The 17,698-nt window shown below is 34.2% G+C and overlaps 2 protein-coding genes across 2 annotated transcripts; one reads left to right on the top strand and one right to left on the bottom strand.

Moving 5' to 3' along the window:
- Positions 5,726–11,127, bottom strand: LOC109234566 (adenylosuccinate lyase-like). The gene is made up of 10 exons (XM_019400597.1): positions 10,832–11,127; positions 9,345–9,497; positions 9,010–9,225; positions 8,665–8,847; positions 8,037–8,258; positions 7,397–7,513; positions 7,171–7,314; positions 6,903–7,004; positions 6,590–6,658; positions 5,726–6,334 (listed from the first exon to the last, which is right to left on the bottom strand). The coding sequence occupies exons 1-10, from the start codon at positions 11,027–11,029 to the stop codon at positions 6,101–6,103; spliced, it is 1,638 nt and encodes a 545-aa protein (XP_019256142.1). The 5' UTR covers positions 11,030–11,127; the 3' UTR covers positions 5,726–6,100.
- On the top strand, positions 11,263–17,698 carry LOC109234565 (preprotein translocase subunit SCY1, chloroplastic). Its single transcript, XM_019400596.1, has 8 exons — positions 11,263–11,541; positions 12,681–12,823; positions 12,914–13,299; positions 13,931–14,230; positions 14,323–14,415; positions 15,078–15,201; positions 15,588–15,751; positions 17,199–17,698. Exons 1-8 carry the CDS (start codon positions 11,327–11,329, stop codon positions 17,424–17,426), a joined length of 1,653 nt encoding a protein of 550 aa, XP_019256141.1. The 5' UTR covers positions 11,263–11,326; the 3' UTR covers positions 17,427–17,698.

The raw sequence follows: 17,698 nt of genomic DNA, 5'->3' as shown, positions 1-17,698 counted from the left end.
AAGTTAAATGAAATTAGAAAAGGAAAAAAGAAAAAAATAAGAAGAAAACGAGAAAAAAGAAAAGGAGAAAAGAAAAAAAAAGAAAAGAAAAGAAGCATAGAAATAAAAAAGAATTGGAGAATAAAGAAAAAATTCTCCACAAAAACCTACTATGGGTAGAAAATGTAATTAGTTTATGGGTAGGAAAACAAATGGGCAGACAAGGGTAAATAGTTTTATTTTTGTAGGTAACTGTGTCAAAACCCCAATTAGATTTAGTATTCGTAGTTCATATTTTATACTCAAATTCAAGTTAAACAGGGAATGTATTATAGAGTTCATAGTTTGAATTTAATAAGAAAAGGAGTAAAACACTGCATGACTAAAAGTATTAGGATTCTACTAAAAGTAATCATGTAGGATTTCTAACGTGTAGTATTACGTCCTAAAACTAATAGGATTATAAGGCTAATATCTAGAATTCCAATTATGTCCTTTTATGATGAGTTATTATACATCTCTCCGCCATTACTCAAACGTTTCGAATTCGAGCATTTTCCTCTTTTAATGAGCTTCACACGGTGCAAATTCAAATTAATCAGAACCTCAATACGAGTAACATCGGATGAAAAGCAAAAAGAAATCATTATAGATGCTAAAATAATTCAAAAGGACTGATCTTCTCAAAGTTCTTTTACATTATAGTGCATTAAACAAACTAAAGATGTTACGAGTAGAACAATTTTCATTATATCTCCAATGAGTTTAGCACGTCGATAACCACTCATGGATGGAAATAATACAAAGCAAAGACGGATCCAAATTTAAATTAACGGGTTCAACATTTAAGCTTATGGCTGAACCCGTTACACTTTGAATCTAATGGTTCAAAAATCTCTCTCTTTTAGAANAATGGTTCATTGATATCTAATATATCTCTAAAACTCTAGGCAATTGTTTCGATTCTTTGACGTTTAGCCATAAGCCCTTCATCCCATATTATCAATTTGGTTTCCTTATAAATTTAGCACTGTTGCTCTGCTTTGATATATTTGTGATGGTTTTTTTCAGTTGTTTGAAGAGGTATATCAAATCTAAAGTGAGTTGTACGACCTCATAATAAAATTGTTGATGGTATATCAATTGTTATAGCTAACAATGTCCTGCATCTTGGTCTGACATTTACAAGTAATGCATGACATAGGAATATTATTTCGATTCCAGCGGGGGTGTCTACAAAGGATAATTCCGCTATACCAGATTGACTCTTTATAATTAGTCTTGAAAGCTTATTTTTGTTTAGGATATAACTTTGATTGTGCTTTCTCAATCACTTGCATGGCCTTTTTAATACTATATTTTTTTTTTTACTTTGTGATCTAATTTTCTTAATCTCTAACGCTCTTTTTATGGAATAAATTTATGTACCCTAAGATATCTTTTATTGAAAAATAATTTTACTCATATGATGATTCAAAAACTAATTACAATGCATTCTTTGCTAAATAGTTAATTGAAGTTTTGATTATTTGGTTTTAACATAAAAATAATATATTTTGTATTAATTCATATTTTTAATGTTAGTTCATCTCTTGTTTTGAATATTTAATCGTAATTATAATATCCCCCATAAATTTTATTTTTAAAGAGTAAAAAGATTGATATGGCATTCCACTTTTAGATCTTAGTGGTTGCAAAATCATTAGTGGTATTGACTCTTACCAACCTTTTTCTTTCTCTTTCTCACATATTTATAATTTTAAAAAAATTCTTAGTTGTTCTTTAATAATTAGGTATATTTTTCAATATTACACGAGAATAAATAATAACAAAATATTATTTGAGTAGGAAAGCAGTTCAAATATAATATAAAAATATATTATCATGAGGATTTTTTCTCTCAATTTCAATGCGTTATGTAGTCCGTTTAACATTACTTTTATTTTTTCTTAGTATTGGATGTTATCAAGTAGTAGTGTATTACCAATACAGATGATTCTTATGAAATTGATTTTATCAAACATTCCTACATATTTTTAATAAGAATTAAATAGATAAACTTTTATTAATTTTATGATTTCAAATATTATAAATTAACATAGAAGCTATTATAGTCCAAAAAAAAGTTATTAAAGTTATGTTCTTTCCCTATGAGTTCTTCTGTTTAATATTTTAGGGTTATTTTGATCTATAAATATTGTATTCGAGCTTTTATAATAATATAAGCTCGCCTTTTAAAAAAAATGAATTTGGACAATATAATACATGACAACAACAACGACCCAGTGAAATCCCACAAGTGGGGTCTGGGGAGGATAGTGTTCAAGACCTTACCCCTACTCCAAAGGAGTAGAGAGACTAATACATTGTCAAATTAAATTAGTAATTGAACAATATAATATGTTTTAAAATTAAATTAGTAATATGATTTTTTTAAGAAGTATATCCTAAAAGTAATATGATTACATGACTAAACGTATTAGGATTATATTAATAGGATTCCTAAAGATAATTATGTAGGATTCATAACGTATATTATGTCCTAAAATTAATAGAATTACAAGGCTAATGTCTAGAATTTCGATTATGTCCCTTTATGGTGAGTTACTATGCTTAATATCAAAAGGTTATTTTCGCAAATTAACATTATATACAGATACGGATATAAATAAGAATATAGATAATGGTAAAGGATTGTACCAAATATTCTTAGTGCACTTTAGAATTCCAATAATGAGTAGGACACCATGATTGGTATTAGTATTCCATACAAATTCACATTAGGAATTTAACGTTATAATTTTAATATACAGGAAATTATCTTATTTGAAGATACGATTTACATTTTGGAGGATTATCAACTATCAACATTGTATTCATGCATGATAAAAGATTTGACAACAACATTGAAAATGTTTTGGCAAATAAATGAACTAAAGTTCGACAATAAAATTAAAACTCATGAAAACCTATCAATTGCATACCCAAAAAGATGATAAAGAAAGAGTAAAAAGCACATGTTTTCAGGTTTCACTTTGATTTCAAAGAAAAATACAATAACTTTGAGAAGTCACCGAGTTTCGTTAATTTCTTTCTGCAACACTACACTTTAAAATTGATATTCATTAAAGAGCTTACAATTGACCTTTAAGTCTAAATCCCATTGAATGAAGAAAATTATTTTCACTCAAATACTGGTAACAAAATATGGAATATTTTAGAGTTCTAGTGCAATAGGAAATTAGATTGAGAAAATCTCACTTTATACCCATTAAATCCAAACTATTTACCCTTTAATGCCGATGCCCAAACTATTTACTATTCCTACCCATGAGACCCAAATTAATTACCCGCTAATTTTTCAGTCGCAATCTGCAAACAAAAGCTGAGCTAGAATTCTGGTAATTATGCAGCAGCATACTGTCAAAAACATCAATAATAATAGGCTTTTCTTGAAACATATCTCGAACCCAACTAGGTAAATCAACCCCTGTGTTCTTGCCAATTGCTTCCAACGGGGCCTTACCAGTCGGTAATTCCAACAGCAAGACACCGAAGCTGTAAACATCAGATTTCGGAGAAACATCGTAGGCATTTTCCACTTCTGGTGCTTGATAGCCAGGGATTAGGACAAACTTGGAGTTTGGCACGAAAAGTCTGAAAATTCCATTTTCTGAGAGACGAACATCGAAACAATTGGTGAGTAAAACATTGGAATAGAGATTCAAACTCCAAAAGAATATCCTTAGTTTTGTGTGGCAGTAATAATATTTGTGGGTATGTCATTTACAGAAGTCTCTGGTCATTTACGTCTCAGGTCCTATGCTAATATAATCCTTTGAGAATCTTTCCATTATCCACCATTGTTGGGCTTGAAGCTCAATTTTATTTTTGAAGATTTCTTGTTTGATTCAAAGTGGGTGTTGTTAAATATTGCTTATAGTACCTTCTGGAAATTCATACTGAAATTTGATAGCATTTGGAGCTGATTTGAGGTGATTGAGATTGAAATTTTCAGTTGAAAATCGAAGAAGAACACAACTACAGTATACCGCTACGGTATACAATATGCTGTAGGAGTATATAGCTATACTGCAACAGTACACTATTATAGTTTACAAAACAGTATACCGCTACAGTATACTAATATACTATAGGAGTATATAGTTATACAGCAACAGTATACTATTATAGTATACAATATATTATTATGGTATATTGTAATAATCTGCAAGATACTGTAACAATATGCTGTAATAGTATACAATATACTATAATAATATACTTATTACCCGTAAATTCACTTGCCTTTTCCTTTTTAATTTGTTTTAAGCTTTTACCCAGTGTGAGGAGCAAATTGAAAATGCAAACAAAAATAAAAAAAAATTATAGTATGCTATATAAAGTAACGGTATATTCTTACAATTAGATCCTTTTAGAATTTTTTAAATTTTTTATTGACAACTGATATTATTTTAGTTTAATAATTGAATTGAATTTTTTTTAACTCTTTGCGCACAATTGTATAACCTGTTGGTATAGTTATATACTATACTGATATCATATGTTAGTTAATATTTATTTGGTTGTATTAGCTACATTTAATTGGTACACAATTTGATTTTTATTTAGTAACAATATAAAAAAAGAATAATAAAAAATAATGAAAACAGTAAATGAAATTAGATTATGAAGAGAAAAAGAATATAAAAAAAAAAAGAAGTTAAATGAAATTAGAAAAGGCAAAAAGAAAAAATTAAGAAGAAAACGAGAAAAAAGAAAAGGAAAAAAGGAAAAAAAAGAAAAAAGAAAGAAAAGAAAGACATAGAAANTATGTAATTTATGGTGCTCAACAGCAGTCAATGTGATATTCAGTGTATTAGATCAAGTGACAACTGATATTATTTCAGTTTAATAATTGAATTTAAAAAATGAGAAAGAAAAATAAAACAAAAGGCATATTGTACTAGTTATATTAAAAAAAGGTAAACAAATATTTACTATATCAATTATTTTTCTTATTGTATAAAAAAAAAATAATAAAAAATAGTGAAAACAGTAAATGAAATTAGATTATGAAGAGAAAAAGAATATAAAAAAAAAAAGAAGTTAAATGAAATTAGAAAAGGAAAAAAGAAAAAAATAAGAAGAAAACGAGAAAAAAGAAAAGGAGAAAAGAAAAAAAAAGAAAAGAAAAGAAGCATAGAAATAAAAAAGAATTGGAGAATAAAGAAAAAATTCTCCACAAAAACCTACTATGGGTAGAAAATGTAATTAGTTTATGGGTAGGAAAACAAATGGGCAGACAAGGGTAAATAGTTTTATTTTTGTAGGTAACTGTGTCAAAACCCCAATTAGATTTAGTATTCGTAGTTCATATTTTATACTCAAATTCAAGTTAAACAGGGAATGTATTATAGAGTTCATAGTTTGAATTTAATAAGAAAAGGAGTAAAACACTGCATGACTAAAAGTATTAGGATTCTACTAAAAGTAATCATGTAGGATTTCTAACGTGTAGTATTACGTCCTAAAACTAATAGGATTATAAGGCTAATATCTAGAATTCCAATTATGTCCTTTTATGATGAGTTATTATACATCTCTCCGCCATTACTCAAACGTTTCGAATTCGAGCATTTTCCTCTTTTAATGAGCTTCACACGGTGCAAATTCAAATTAATCAGAACCTCAATACGAGTAACATCGGATGAAAAGCAAAAAGAAATCATTATAGATGCTAAAATAATTCAAAAGGACTGATCTTCTCAAAGTTCTTTTACATTATAGTGCATTAAACAAACTAAAGATGTTACGAGTAGAACAATTTTCATTATATCTCCAATGAGTTTAGCACGTCGATAACCACTCATGGATGGAAATAATACAAAGCAAAGACGGATCCAAATTTAAATTTAACGGGTTCAACATTTAAGCTTATGGCTGAACCCGTTACACTTTTGAATCTAATGGTTCAAAAATCTCTCTCTTTTGAAATCTTAGTGATTTTTCACAAAAGATCTATACTCTGTGTCGAAACTGTTGGATTCAGTAGAACCTGTTGATTGTATGCTCCATCCGCCACCGATGCAGAGAGTTGCGAACGTTTTCGGCTCTCATTTCAAAAGATTTGAGCTCCATTCTCTAGATTTATGGCCTCAGTTATGTTCTTAGCCAATTCTGCAGCTGTTCCAATGTAAGTATGAGGTGTTAAGTTCAAGAGAGCTGTCTTCGCATCAGCCGGTATGTCCAATTTTTGTATAAAATCTCTACAAATTTCTTTGGTCACTGTTCTTCCTCGCGTTAACGCCTTCAGTTTCTCATACGGCTCTGGCACACCATACCTTCGCATCACCTAAACACCAAACAATAGAACAAATAAACTTTGTAAATTTCATCAAGTTCTATTAAGCCGGGAACATTGGAGGGGCTCAAGAATAGTGGGCCGGGGCTTAATCCTAGCAAACACTATCAGCATTACTACTACAATATGTTTCATCGATCATACGGGGAAACTCAAGTTTGGAATCTAAAATAATTGCATACACACAGCAGGTTGAGTGGTTGACAAATACTAACAATGAGTCCAGATAAAGCAAAAGCTGCATACCGTTTGTATTGGTTCGGCAAGAACCTCCCAACATTTATCTAGATCTTCACTCAGAGCAGCTTCATTCACCTAGATTAAAAACCGATAAGTCAAAACAAATTAATAAAGTGATAATTCAGCATGAGTACGCGGACATGTGGAATACAGTACAGTAACTTCTCCAATATCTGCATCCACATTTTACTCAGTGTCATGTGAGCAAATGGGAGATGTACATTTTATAGCACTTGGCAGTCTAAGCATCTCGAGATATACAGGAGAAAGGATAACAAATTAACTTATACGAGGTGCAGTTTCAACTTGTACTGCTTACCTGAAGCTTCTGAATTCCCTGTAGTGCACTTCTGTAAGCAAGAAGAGAATGTCCTAGTCCTACTCCCATGTTTCTCAGAACAGTTGAATCTGTCAAATCCCGCTGCAAAATGACAAAATTTGGATCAAAGAAAATTTACGAACAAGATGGATGGAACTGAAACAATCAGAATAGCAACAGAACCTACAAACTATCATGCTCTAAATATGTCTTGCCTTTACTACATTCAAGATAAAGATAAAGACAAATATGACCGGATTAGACATACCTGCCAACGCGAAATAGGTAGTTTAGTGCTCAAATGGGATAGATTTCCGTTAGCTACTCCAAGATTGCCTTCACTATTTTCAAAGTCAATTGGATTTACTTTGTGAGGCATCGTCGAGGACCCAATTTCACCAGCTTTAGTTGTCTATGTAACATAAAAGAATTATGAACTCCATTATCCGGCAAAACAATAATAATAGAAGATATCCAAAATGTTGGACACTCACCTGCTTAAAGTAACCCAGAGAAATATACCCCCAAACATCTCTATCAAAATCAACCAAAATGTTGTTAAACTGGACAATCGAGTGAAAAAGCTTGGCCATATAGTCATGAGTTTCGATCTGCATCACAAGGAAATCGAGTCAGAAGTTGAAGAACAGGTTCTAATTTGGTAATGCAAAATTATGCACTCATTCAGAAGGAATACAGAACTCTAATATATATTTCTTCCATTCCATTATGTACGAACACAAAGTTTCCTTTCTTGTCCATTTCTTAAAGATCAACGCATTTCTATATGTGGAAACTCTTTGATTTTAACATTCTCATTTTGCCTTAATGACATGCTCTTATTGTGCCATGTCGAAGACCACAAGATTTGTGGGTTATTTTAGTATATTATATATATTTGGTTTAAGTCTTAAAAGTCTTTCTTTCTTAGACTCTGTGCCTAGTCAAATACTATCATATAAACTAAATCGGATGGAGTACCTCAAAAACAGCTATAAACCTCCCTCTAACTAATGAACAAAGCTCAACTATGAAATGAATTATGCAGCATCCAACAGAAACAGTTAAAAGAAATGGCACAGTAAGCCTAATGTAGTGCTGAAGAAACGAAAGGAACTTATCTGTAGAACAAACCTGAGGAACATATGGATTGAATTTTAATCCAAGTGACATCACAAACTCCTCAGCAATTTGTGGCCAGTTTACTTCAGGATATGCAGCTACATGTGCATTGTAATTTCCTACAGCACCAGCAAATTTCCCGAGCAACTCAATTTGAGAAATCTCCTTTCTTTCCCTGCTTAATCGATAAGCAAAAATTGCCATTTCCTTTCCGAGGGTTGTTGGTGAAGCTGGCTACAAGTTGCAAAAAGAATGAGCAATGCTTTGAAAAAAGAAGTGTTCAAAAATTATTAAGAAGCAAACTACATTATGCAGTCACTAAGCATATATATGAATGAAAGAGGGGGGGGGGGGGGGGGGGGGGCTAGACGCCTCGCTATGGGTTCGGCCAAGCCTAGTAGCTTTTCTCGAAACAGTGTATTTGTGTTAAGAAATTTCATCAAAATATGTACAACTATTAAATTTAGAACCCAATTATTAGCACCTGAAGCCGTCGTTCTAAAATCCAAAACCCATAAAAGTTGAAATCCTGGCTTCACCTCTATGGATGACCACCATTTTCCAAGAGGTTAATCTTCTTGTATCAAATACTATTCAAAAGTACACCTAACTAGAGGATGTGCAGAAAAAATAATATTACCTGCCCGTGGGTTCGAGAAAGCATGGGAACAGAAGAATATGTTGTGGCCATGTCACATATCGCGCTAATCAATTCATCCATGACTGGCAAGATGACCGTGTTCAAAGCTCCTTTCAGCATCAAAGCATGGGCAAGATTGTTGATGTCCTCAGATGTACATGCAAAGTGAAAAAACTCGAGCACCTACCACAGAAAGAGGGACAACAATAGGAACAAGATAAATTCAGAGTTAGTTACATCACATAAAGATTTTTGGGGTTGACAACTTTCACATAAATCTTTGTAACTCTAGTTTCCTATTGAAAGAAAACGAACGTGTGAAAGACGCCAGGGGTTTATTCATACCTTAACTATCTCTGGATGAGATTGACATCTTTGTTTCAAGAAGTATTCCACTGCTTTCACATCATGGTTCGTGACTCTCTCTATCTTCTTAACTTCCAAGGCATCGTTCATACTAAATTCATCAATCAAGTCTTGCAAAAACGTCTGAGCTCCTTCAGAGAAGCTTGGAACTTCAGAGATTTCATGAATTTGAGACATTTTTAACAACCATTTAATCTGACAAAACAGAGATGTCAACGGATCAGTAGAACTTTGCATCATTTTGAAAATTTCCAAACGCAAATGATCATGAAATTAGACTAGTGACACATAGTCAAGGGGGAAAAAGAAACAACCTCAACCAAAACGCGGAAACGAATTAAGCCAAACTCGCTCATAAAAGGAGCCAATTCTTTGACTTTACCCCAATAACGACCATCCAATGGGCATAGAGCTGATAAACTTGTGAGTTCTAGATCTTGAGAATGATCAGAAGACATCCCTTTGACCTGAGAAGTTAAAAGGATACGATGTCAATAAATCATATAAGCAATAACCCCTGCAAGCAAAGAAAAGACCCATCGCTCCAGAAAACAATAATAAGAAAAGGAGTAGAGTACTGATGAACCCTACACCAAATATGAACTTGTCAAAAGGCACTCATACATCAGTCACGCACATACAAAGAGCAACCTTATGCCTTAGGTACCGTAATGAGTGTGCTTAACATTGCAGCATACTCGAGCAGGTGATACTACTCTTACATTATCAATTACCCGAGGTGTAGCCTAACTATCCATGAAGTGGGATGAAATCTATGGAAGACCACAATTCAAATCCCAACAGATAAAAAATTTAGATGATTTCTTCCTCTCTGGTCACGCTTTGGTGGGCAAAGCTACTCGGTACCTGTGTTGGTAAGAGTTAACAAGTACTCAACAAAATAGTCGAGGTACACACAAACGAGCCTGAACATCACCATTATAAAAAGAATTACCATAGAGCGTATGCTACAAGATAGCCAAACAAAGTTTGTTGATATAAGTATCTGCAACTATGCAATTCCCATATAGACACCAAATTGACTAGTCTCTTCCATAAACTGCAGAAAGTTCGAGAGACATAGGTTTCCTAGAAGCACATGTAGAAAAGCACAACAATGGTCAATGAAGTAGCCTAGTGGTCAATAACATGGGTTGAGAACCATGAGGTCTCAGAGTTCAAATCCCATGGAAAAACACTAGGTGATTTCTTACCATCTGTCCAAGATTTGGTGGACAAACTTACATAGTACCCGTGCTGGTAGGAGATAGCAGGTACCGGTGTAGCTCCGCGGGTACTGGCACCCCTTCGCCGGAAAAATACACAGTTTAGATCGGTAAAATTTATTTTTTATGTATATATACTATATTGAATCATCTTGACTTTTTTGTGTATCTACTTTAAATTTTGACACACTGGCAGCTACACCGTAGAATAAGGTGCTGCAAGCTAGCTTGGACAACACGACACTCAGTCCAAGGAGGAAAAAAAGGCCAAGTAAACATCTATAGAAAACTATTTTACCCCACCATTGCCTGAACTTAACAATTTGCTAAAAGCAGAACGTACCCTTATACCAATATACACATTGGCATCATAACTAACAAATATATATATATGGGCATGTTTTTTTCATCCAGATTCTTCAGTAAAATTTTGCTAAAGATAGAATCCAGCACAAAAACTAAAAACATAAAAAGAATATTTTTTTGAAGAAACAAAAAAGAATAGTTCAAGTAGAGTAAAGAGCATTGAAATTTCATCTAAAAAACAAGGAACCCAATAAGCAAAAACAAGGCACCTTTTCTTGAGTTTTCAAGGAGCTGACGATGGACCCTTTAGCAATTGCTTTGCAAGAACAGTTTTTTATAGTTGGGAAAGAAAAGTTAAAGGGATTGAGCAAAGAATTTGGAAATAAATTTGATTTTTGGGTAATGGGGACTGATAAAAACATCGTTTTGCTGACATTTGAAGCACTGAAAGATGTTCCAAGTTCCATTTTTGCGTTAAAGCTAATAACCAAAGAGTTGGGAGTGGTCGGAATTACTAGCAAAATAGAGAGAAGAGTGGTGTCACAAGTAGGGTTTTAGACTTTTAGCGCTTTAAAAAAAAAAAAAAACCTTTTTTAATTTATTTAATTTTATTTGTCAAACCAGATAAGCCTAAAACCCAATATTTCTAAACTATAGGGACCCAAGTGATTATCAATGAGACTATATACCTCAGAAACAGCTAAACATCTGACTCTTTTTCTAGTTCAAGAATCCTAAGGAGAGTGTGTGTCTGTGTGAGGATAATGTTGATAACGGTCAGAGAAGTTTCCTCTTCTTCTTCTTCTCTGTGCTTCAATTCTCTCATTTCTAATACTAATAATAATTCCAAGCAGCTAAACTCTCTAAAGGTAAATAGGTTCACATTCATTTGTAAAGCCAGCAGCCTCAGTTTCAATAGAAAAAACACTAATACCTCTGCCCCGTCATGGAATCTTGGTCTCAATCACTCCACAAATAGGTACAAATTCTTGGAATTAAAATATACCCTTTTGGTTTTTTGGCTCTTAAGTGCATTGATTTTTACTCAATTTCAATATAAAGACTTGAACTTTCTCATTGTTTGTTGTAATATGTCTTGTTTAAAACTTGTAACTTCTTGGAATTCAAGTTATTTTTCTGGTGTTATAATATTTACTTTCGAATAGTTCATTTACCTTCCTGTTGCTGTTTTTAGTTTTCTCTGAAAAAGAATTCCTAAAAATCTGGATGTTGGTGTGTTTTTGACGAATTGCAAATATTTCTATTCCAAGGATGAAAATTTTAAAGCTCTTTTACAGTTCAAGAGTGTGGAAAGGGGTAGTCTTTCTACAACAACAACAACAACGAACCCAGTAATGTGTACACACGTCTTACCTCTGCCTAGTGAAGGTAGAGAGGCTTTTCCAATAGACCCTCGGCAAAGGGGTTGTCTTTCTTTAAAAAAAATGGTTGATGAAGTTTAACAAATTTCTGACATACTTGAGTACATTACAGGCTTATATTTGAGAACAGTAGAGGAAAATGTAGGGATTAAACATGAGATTTGGTCTAAATGGACCTTCTTTGAAACTAAATAAAAAGGTTTATGGAAGGGGAATCCAAAGAGCATATACCTATGGTTAGTTGTGACTTATAGGAAGATTTATTTAAGTTATATCTGAAAGGTTTTTGTTTTTGTTTTGTTTGGCTATTCACCTTGAGACTCTTGCTCCTTAGAAAGAAAGAGAAATTCCCAAACTTGTACTAAGAAAGATATGATTATTGCGTGCATCGAAGTCTGTACTGTGGTTAACTACCAACTTCTACTTCTCTGTTCTTGTATCTTGGTTATTGACATACTCTTTCCTATGGTTTTGAGATTGTTTAGTTATATGGAGAATTAATTGATTTGATCAATTCTTGTGTGAGAAAGTTTGTTGCATGGAATTTTAAACTGTTAAGCATTTTGTAAGTTTGAGCCAAAACTTGATTACTAACAACTCTTTGCTCAGTCTCCTTCCGTGATCTTTTTGGACTTGTATATGCTGTTGATTCATTTCATTAATTTAATTTAGCTTTTCTTCAGTTTCCATTATCTTTAGTCTTCTCTTCTTGCTGACTTGTATCCTCTTTCTCCAGCTGTGATAGTTCAGAATTTGATCCATTGGGTATTAATTCAGGTAAATCATCCTGGGATAATTTGGTGAGCTTGTTCTTTGAGACATTTGAAAGTTCCTCAAATACCAGGAAAGACAAAACTTCATCAGCTCGAGGGTTCGCAGGTAGTCTATCTATTTAAGATATTGTGTTTTTATGTTGTTGATTACACTCGCATGTCTTAGCCTTTGATTAGTGTTTCTTGTCACTTACAGCTGCCATTGAAGATACTAGCATTGATTTTGGTGACTTCTTCAAAGGTCCATTACCAGGAAAGTTTCTAAAGCTATTGGGCTTTTTGGCTTTGTCACGACTCGGAATCTATGTACCGCTTGGTGGAGTAAATCGGGAGGCCTTTGTTGGCAATTTAGATGAGAATAGTATATTAAGTACTTTGGATTCCTTTTCTGGTGGAGGCATAGGTCGCCTTGGAATATGTTCGCTAGGTATTGTTCCCTTCATCAATGCACAAATTGTGTTTCAACTTCTTGCTCAAATCTACCCCAAGTTGCAAGACCTTCAGAAGAAAGAAGGTGAAGCTGGGAGAAAGAAAGTGCTTCAGTATACTCGCTATGCTTCTGTTGGATTTGCTGTAGTACAGGTAATATTATTTTTTCTAGAAAATCTAACACTGCCCCTCAGAGGAGGATGTAACGTATCGGTACCGGATTCATTTGAACCCAGTACTTTCGAGACGTGTAAAAAATTCACTAAAATTGCAACATATAGTAGATATGAACTCATAACCTTAAAAATACAACGGGTTCAATAATAAAAACCTTTTAAGAGTAACCGATAGAGTTTAAATCCTAAATTTGCCTGTGGTCCCCTGTTCCATTTTATGAGGCACTCTTTCCTTTTTAGTTTGTTACAAAAAGAATGGCACATTTCTATATTTGAAAATAAATTAACTTTAAATTTTCCATATTCTCTTAACTTCAAGCTTTTAGAGCCATTGATATGTCATGGCATGTTTAAGACCACAAGTTATAAAAGTCTTACTTTCTTTCTTAAATTATGTGTCCAGTCAAACACCTCCACATTAGATGAAACGTAGGGAGTATTATTTGAATGAACAAGCGTTCTGTATATGAGATATTTCATGCACAAAAGAGTATTAGTAGTTTGTTTCAATTTGATTCTCACTTGTACATTGTGTTTGAGGAATTGCATTTCATGCGTAAATACAGAGTCGATTGGCAAATTACACTTATCTTTAATTTCTGCGGCAGGCAATTGGCCAAGTATTATTCCTTCGTCCTTATGTCAATGACTTCAGTACCCAGTGGGCGATTTCTTCTATTGTTCTCTTGACCCTCGGCTCTGTACTTACGACGTATATTGGGGAGCGAATCACTGATTTAAAACTTGGAAATGGTACATCCCTTTTGATCTTTACAAATATCATCTCCTACTTGCCAGCATCCTTTGGTAGGACAGTCGCACAAGCATATCAAGATGGTAACTATGCTGGGCTTGTCGGCATCCTAGTCTCGTTCTTCCTGCTAGTCCTTAGCATTGTATATGTACAGGTATGTTCTTATTTCTAGGTTAGTAGCATTTAACTTCTTGTCATGCCTTTGAGGGAAAAATTGTTAACAGTGTTCTCAACCAAGATTTTCAGGAAGCAGAGAGGAAAATTCCGCTAAATTATGCATCAAGATATTCTGGCAGAACAGGTGGAGGACTTCAAAAATCTGCATACTTACCGTTTAAAGTTAGTATTCTTTTCTTCTCTTGTTTCGTTTAGTTAGTTTTGAAGGCTTGTACTCCTTAAGAAGAGTGGGGCATCAGCTCTTCTTCATTAGTGGTTAGTCATGTGATAAGTAACGTTGAGTCTCCCACATCGGCTAGGGACGGGGGACTTGATCTCTCTATATGGCTTGGGCAATCCTCACCTTTTGAGATTGAATTAGGCTTGAGATCTATTTCGTAACAGAGCATGCAGAGGTCCTGGTTCGAGTCTTACTGCCACCTATTACAAAAAATAAATTTCCATGTGCTTGGCCAAGGGAAAAAAATGAATGAAGACGTGAGGGGGTGTGTTGAAGAGACTAAGTAAATAAAAGAGTGCTCTCTGTAACAGCTTAAGCTTTTAGATGAGATGGTCACACAATTCATATAGTATCAGAGCCAGACCCATCCCAATTCTTTGTTTCATCGATGTTGGGCCCCCATATTATATTGTTCACGCTCGAGTTGGCAGACTTGGGTGTGGGAAGGGGCGTTGAGTCTCCCACATCGACTAAGGGACAAAGGGAGCCATTGTTTCACGTTAATCCTTATATTTTGATGGAAGCATGCAGTGTAGTTCTTTCTACAATTAGTAAATTATGATCCTTCTTAGTTACAACTAACTGTTATAGTTACAATGAGCAGGTGAACAGTACAGGAGTAATGCCAATTATTTTCTCTACGTCATCACTAGCCCTTCCTGGCACTCTGGCACGTTTCACTGGTGTAGGTTTCCTGAGGAAGGCTGCGGCAGGTTTAAACCCTGGAGGTAAGTAAAAGATAGTGCAGCTGCCTTACTTGACGTGCACTTTTCACTGAAAAAGCTTGTACCTAAAACTTGAAACAAATTGCCGGCTATCCATATTTGAAGAGGTTTAGTCTTCTTAAACCAGTTGTGCAATACTTTTGAGTTAGTGGTACTACGTAGTAAAAGATAGGGCAACTAGAGGGAGAAGCTGGAAAGTAAGTTGTCTAAGATGGAATAGGTGACCGTCATTTTGGAAAGAAAGGTAAAAGATAAAAATGGTAGTTGTGTTTTCAACGTAAAGTTTTATTGACAGTGCATTTCTTTCTGTTCGTGCATGTGTGAACTTATTTTCACTTTATAATATTTTGACTTTTGAGGGATCTGACCAAACAGATGTTCGTTTGTAGGTTCTTACTATCTCCCGGCAAACGTTTTATTGATTGCCTTCTTCAATTACTATTATACATTCCTGCAATTGGACCCCGATGATGTCAGCGAACAATTGAAGCGACAAGGTGCCTCAATCCCACTTGTTCGACCGGGTAAAAGCACAGCGGCATTCATCAAGACGGTATTATTGCCTTCTTTGGTTTCCTTGATAGTCATATTCTCTTTCTGATTAATTTCTCAGGAAAAAAAAAATCTCAAAAGATATGTTCTCGTTCTGCTTATTGCCTATCTTGATTCAGGAATATAGCTCTTCACCCGTCATTTCATAACAGTGAGAAATAAATGACCTGGTACATCTAATATGAAATTGTCCCTGCAACTTTGGTATTCTCAGTTGTTATTGCACTAATAAACTACAGACTATTCTTACTATTAGTCTGGTAGGACGTAGGCTCTTTCCTATGGTGACATTAGGCATGTTCAGTGTTTTAGTGGAGATATCAGAAAACTGTAAAAAAAAATAGATATTTATATAAGATATACTTCATCCGTCCTATTTTTTGTGAATAGGTTTGGAGAGCCAGGGTCAAAGCACCTAATTTCGGTAGGAATTCGGACATACATTTTTCAAACTTTTGAAGTAAATATACATATTTGCAAAACTACATAAAAGTACTAGAAATTGCAATGGTTAATAATTCACGATACGTACAAAGATCTATAGAAAAATCGTCGTTAAAGAAAAAACTGCTGGACTCTCATAGTTATTGTATCTCATAAAATCAGACATAGTATTAGATCCACTATATTAAATTCACAGCAGCAGTTATGGAGCACACTGGACCTTTTGATTAACATCAGATTTAATTATGGGAATTTTGAAGGATTGGAGAGTTCAACACCCAATATGTTCGTAGCACTGCTGTTTTGGGTTGGTGGGAGAAGAGGTTATGCTGGGCGGAAGCCCACCACCTCAGTTTCTTCCCTTGTTCTCCCCTCTTCTTCTGTTGCCTTTATCTCCTTCCTCAGATAAGGTATATCATCCACCTCTTCAGTAGTCACCTCCCACACTTATCCAGGTTAATTTGGAGACTGAATACAACTCAAACACCTTGTCTGAGGTTAACATATATTACCTTTAATAATAATTTTTAGATTAGCCCCTCTATCTCTGTCTCTTGATTGGAGTCCACCCGTCAATTTGAACAAGATCCATTTGTCAAAATGATTTGGGTTTACGGGTTTTTTATCGTTTTAACCATCCGTTGTTCGAAACCACTAGTCTGATTAATCTGAATTTGTGCCGCATAACATCCATTAAAGGGGAACCGCTCCCTACCAGGAGTTTCTCCCTTCTCAAAGCTCAAAATAGAGATCTTTGGTTAAGGTGGAGGGATACTATCCATCCCACCACTCTCTTTGGTAGTGAGATTTCACTTACTTCTCCCTTTCTTTTCTAGTAAAGAATAGTGTCCCTTTTCCTGTATACGTAATCCTCTAGAATAGGTAAGTAATTGATGTGCATATATACCATATGAATAGCTGCACCTGCTAATCTTATTAAAGGTTTAAAGAGGAAAGTGTTTTGTCATTTGATTCATGCCTTGAAATGGGGGATTTATTTACAGGTGCTCAGTCGGATATCAGTTCTTGGTTCTGCATTCTTGGCGGTTCTTGCTGCTGGCCCTGCTGTGATTGAACAAGCAACACACCTCACTGCTTTCCGGGGCTTTGCAGGGACGTCCGTGCTTATTCTCGTGGGTTGTGCTACAGACACTGCAAGGAAAGTACAAGCAGAGATTATATCCCAAAAGTACAAGAACATAGAGTTTTACGACATTGATAATAAATATTGAATCGAGACATTTGGTTAAAGCTGGAGAAATGAGCTTGTAATACATTAATAAAACATAAAAGCCGGAATACAAACTAGTTCATTGAGTTTGATCTGGACGCGAGAGCCTCTACTTTTGATTCCCCTCCCCCCTACTTTTCTTAATCAATTTATTCTGGTAGTCTCTGTTTTAACAACTTAGATGTACATGTTTCTTAGATCTGTGTAAAATGCAGGCACAAAACTGCCATCTTTTTTGTGTTTTGTTTTTAGTGAATTTCCCTTTTCAAATTA

Source organism: Nicotiana attenuata, chromosome 11 (assembly GCF_001879085.1).
Source record: "Nicotiana attenuata strain UT chromosome 11, NIATTr2, whole genome shotgun sequence".
Classification (NCBI taxonomy): Eukaryota; Viridiplantae; Streptophyta; class Magnoliopsida; order Solanales; family Solanaceae; genus Nicotiana; species Nicotiana attenuata.
Note: the sequence above shows the minus strand (reverse complement) of the source record. Positions and strands in the feature narration are given on the sequence as shown.

Coding starts and splice junctions, on each gene's coding strand:
- LOC109234565 (XM_019400596.1), top strand. CDS start 11,327: ATGTTGATAACGGTCAGAGAAGTTTCCTCTTCTTCTTCTTCTCTGTGC. Junction 14,416..15,077: donor CTGCATACTTACCGTTTAAA/GTTAGTATTCTT, acceptor TACAATGAGCAG/GTGAACAGTACAGGAGTAAT. Junction 15,752..17,198: donor CAGCGGCATTCATCAAGACG/GTATTATTGCCT, acceptor ATTTATTTACAG/GTGCTCAGTCGGATATCAGT.
- LOC109234566 (XM_019400597.1), bottom strand. CDS start 11,029: ATGGAACTTGGAACATCTTTCAGTGCTTCAAATGTCAGCAAAACGATG. Junction 7,514..8,036: donor TCAATCCATATGTTCCTCAG/GTTTGTTCTACA, acceptor CTTGTGATGCAG/ATCGAAACTCATGACTATAT. Junction 6,335..6,589: donor TTGCCGAACCAATACAAACG/GTATGCAGCTTT, acceptor TTTGGTGTTTAG/GTGATGCGAAGGTATGGTGT.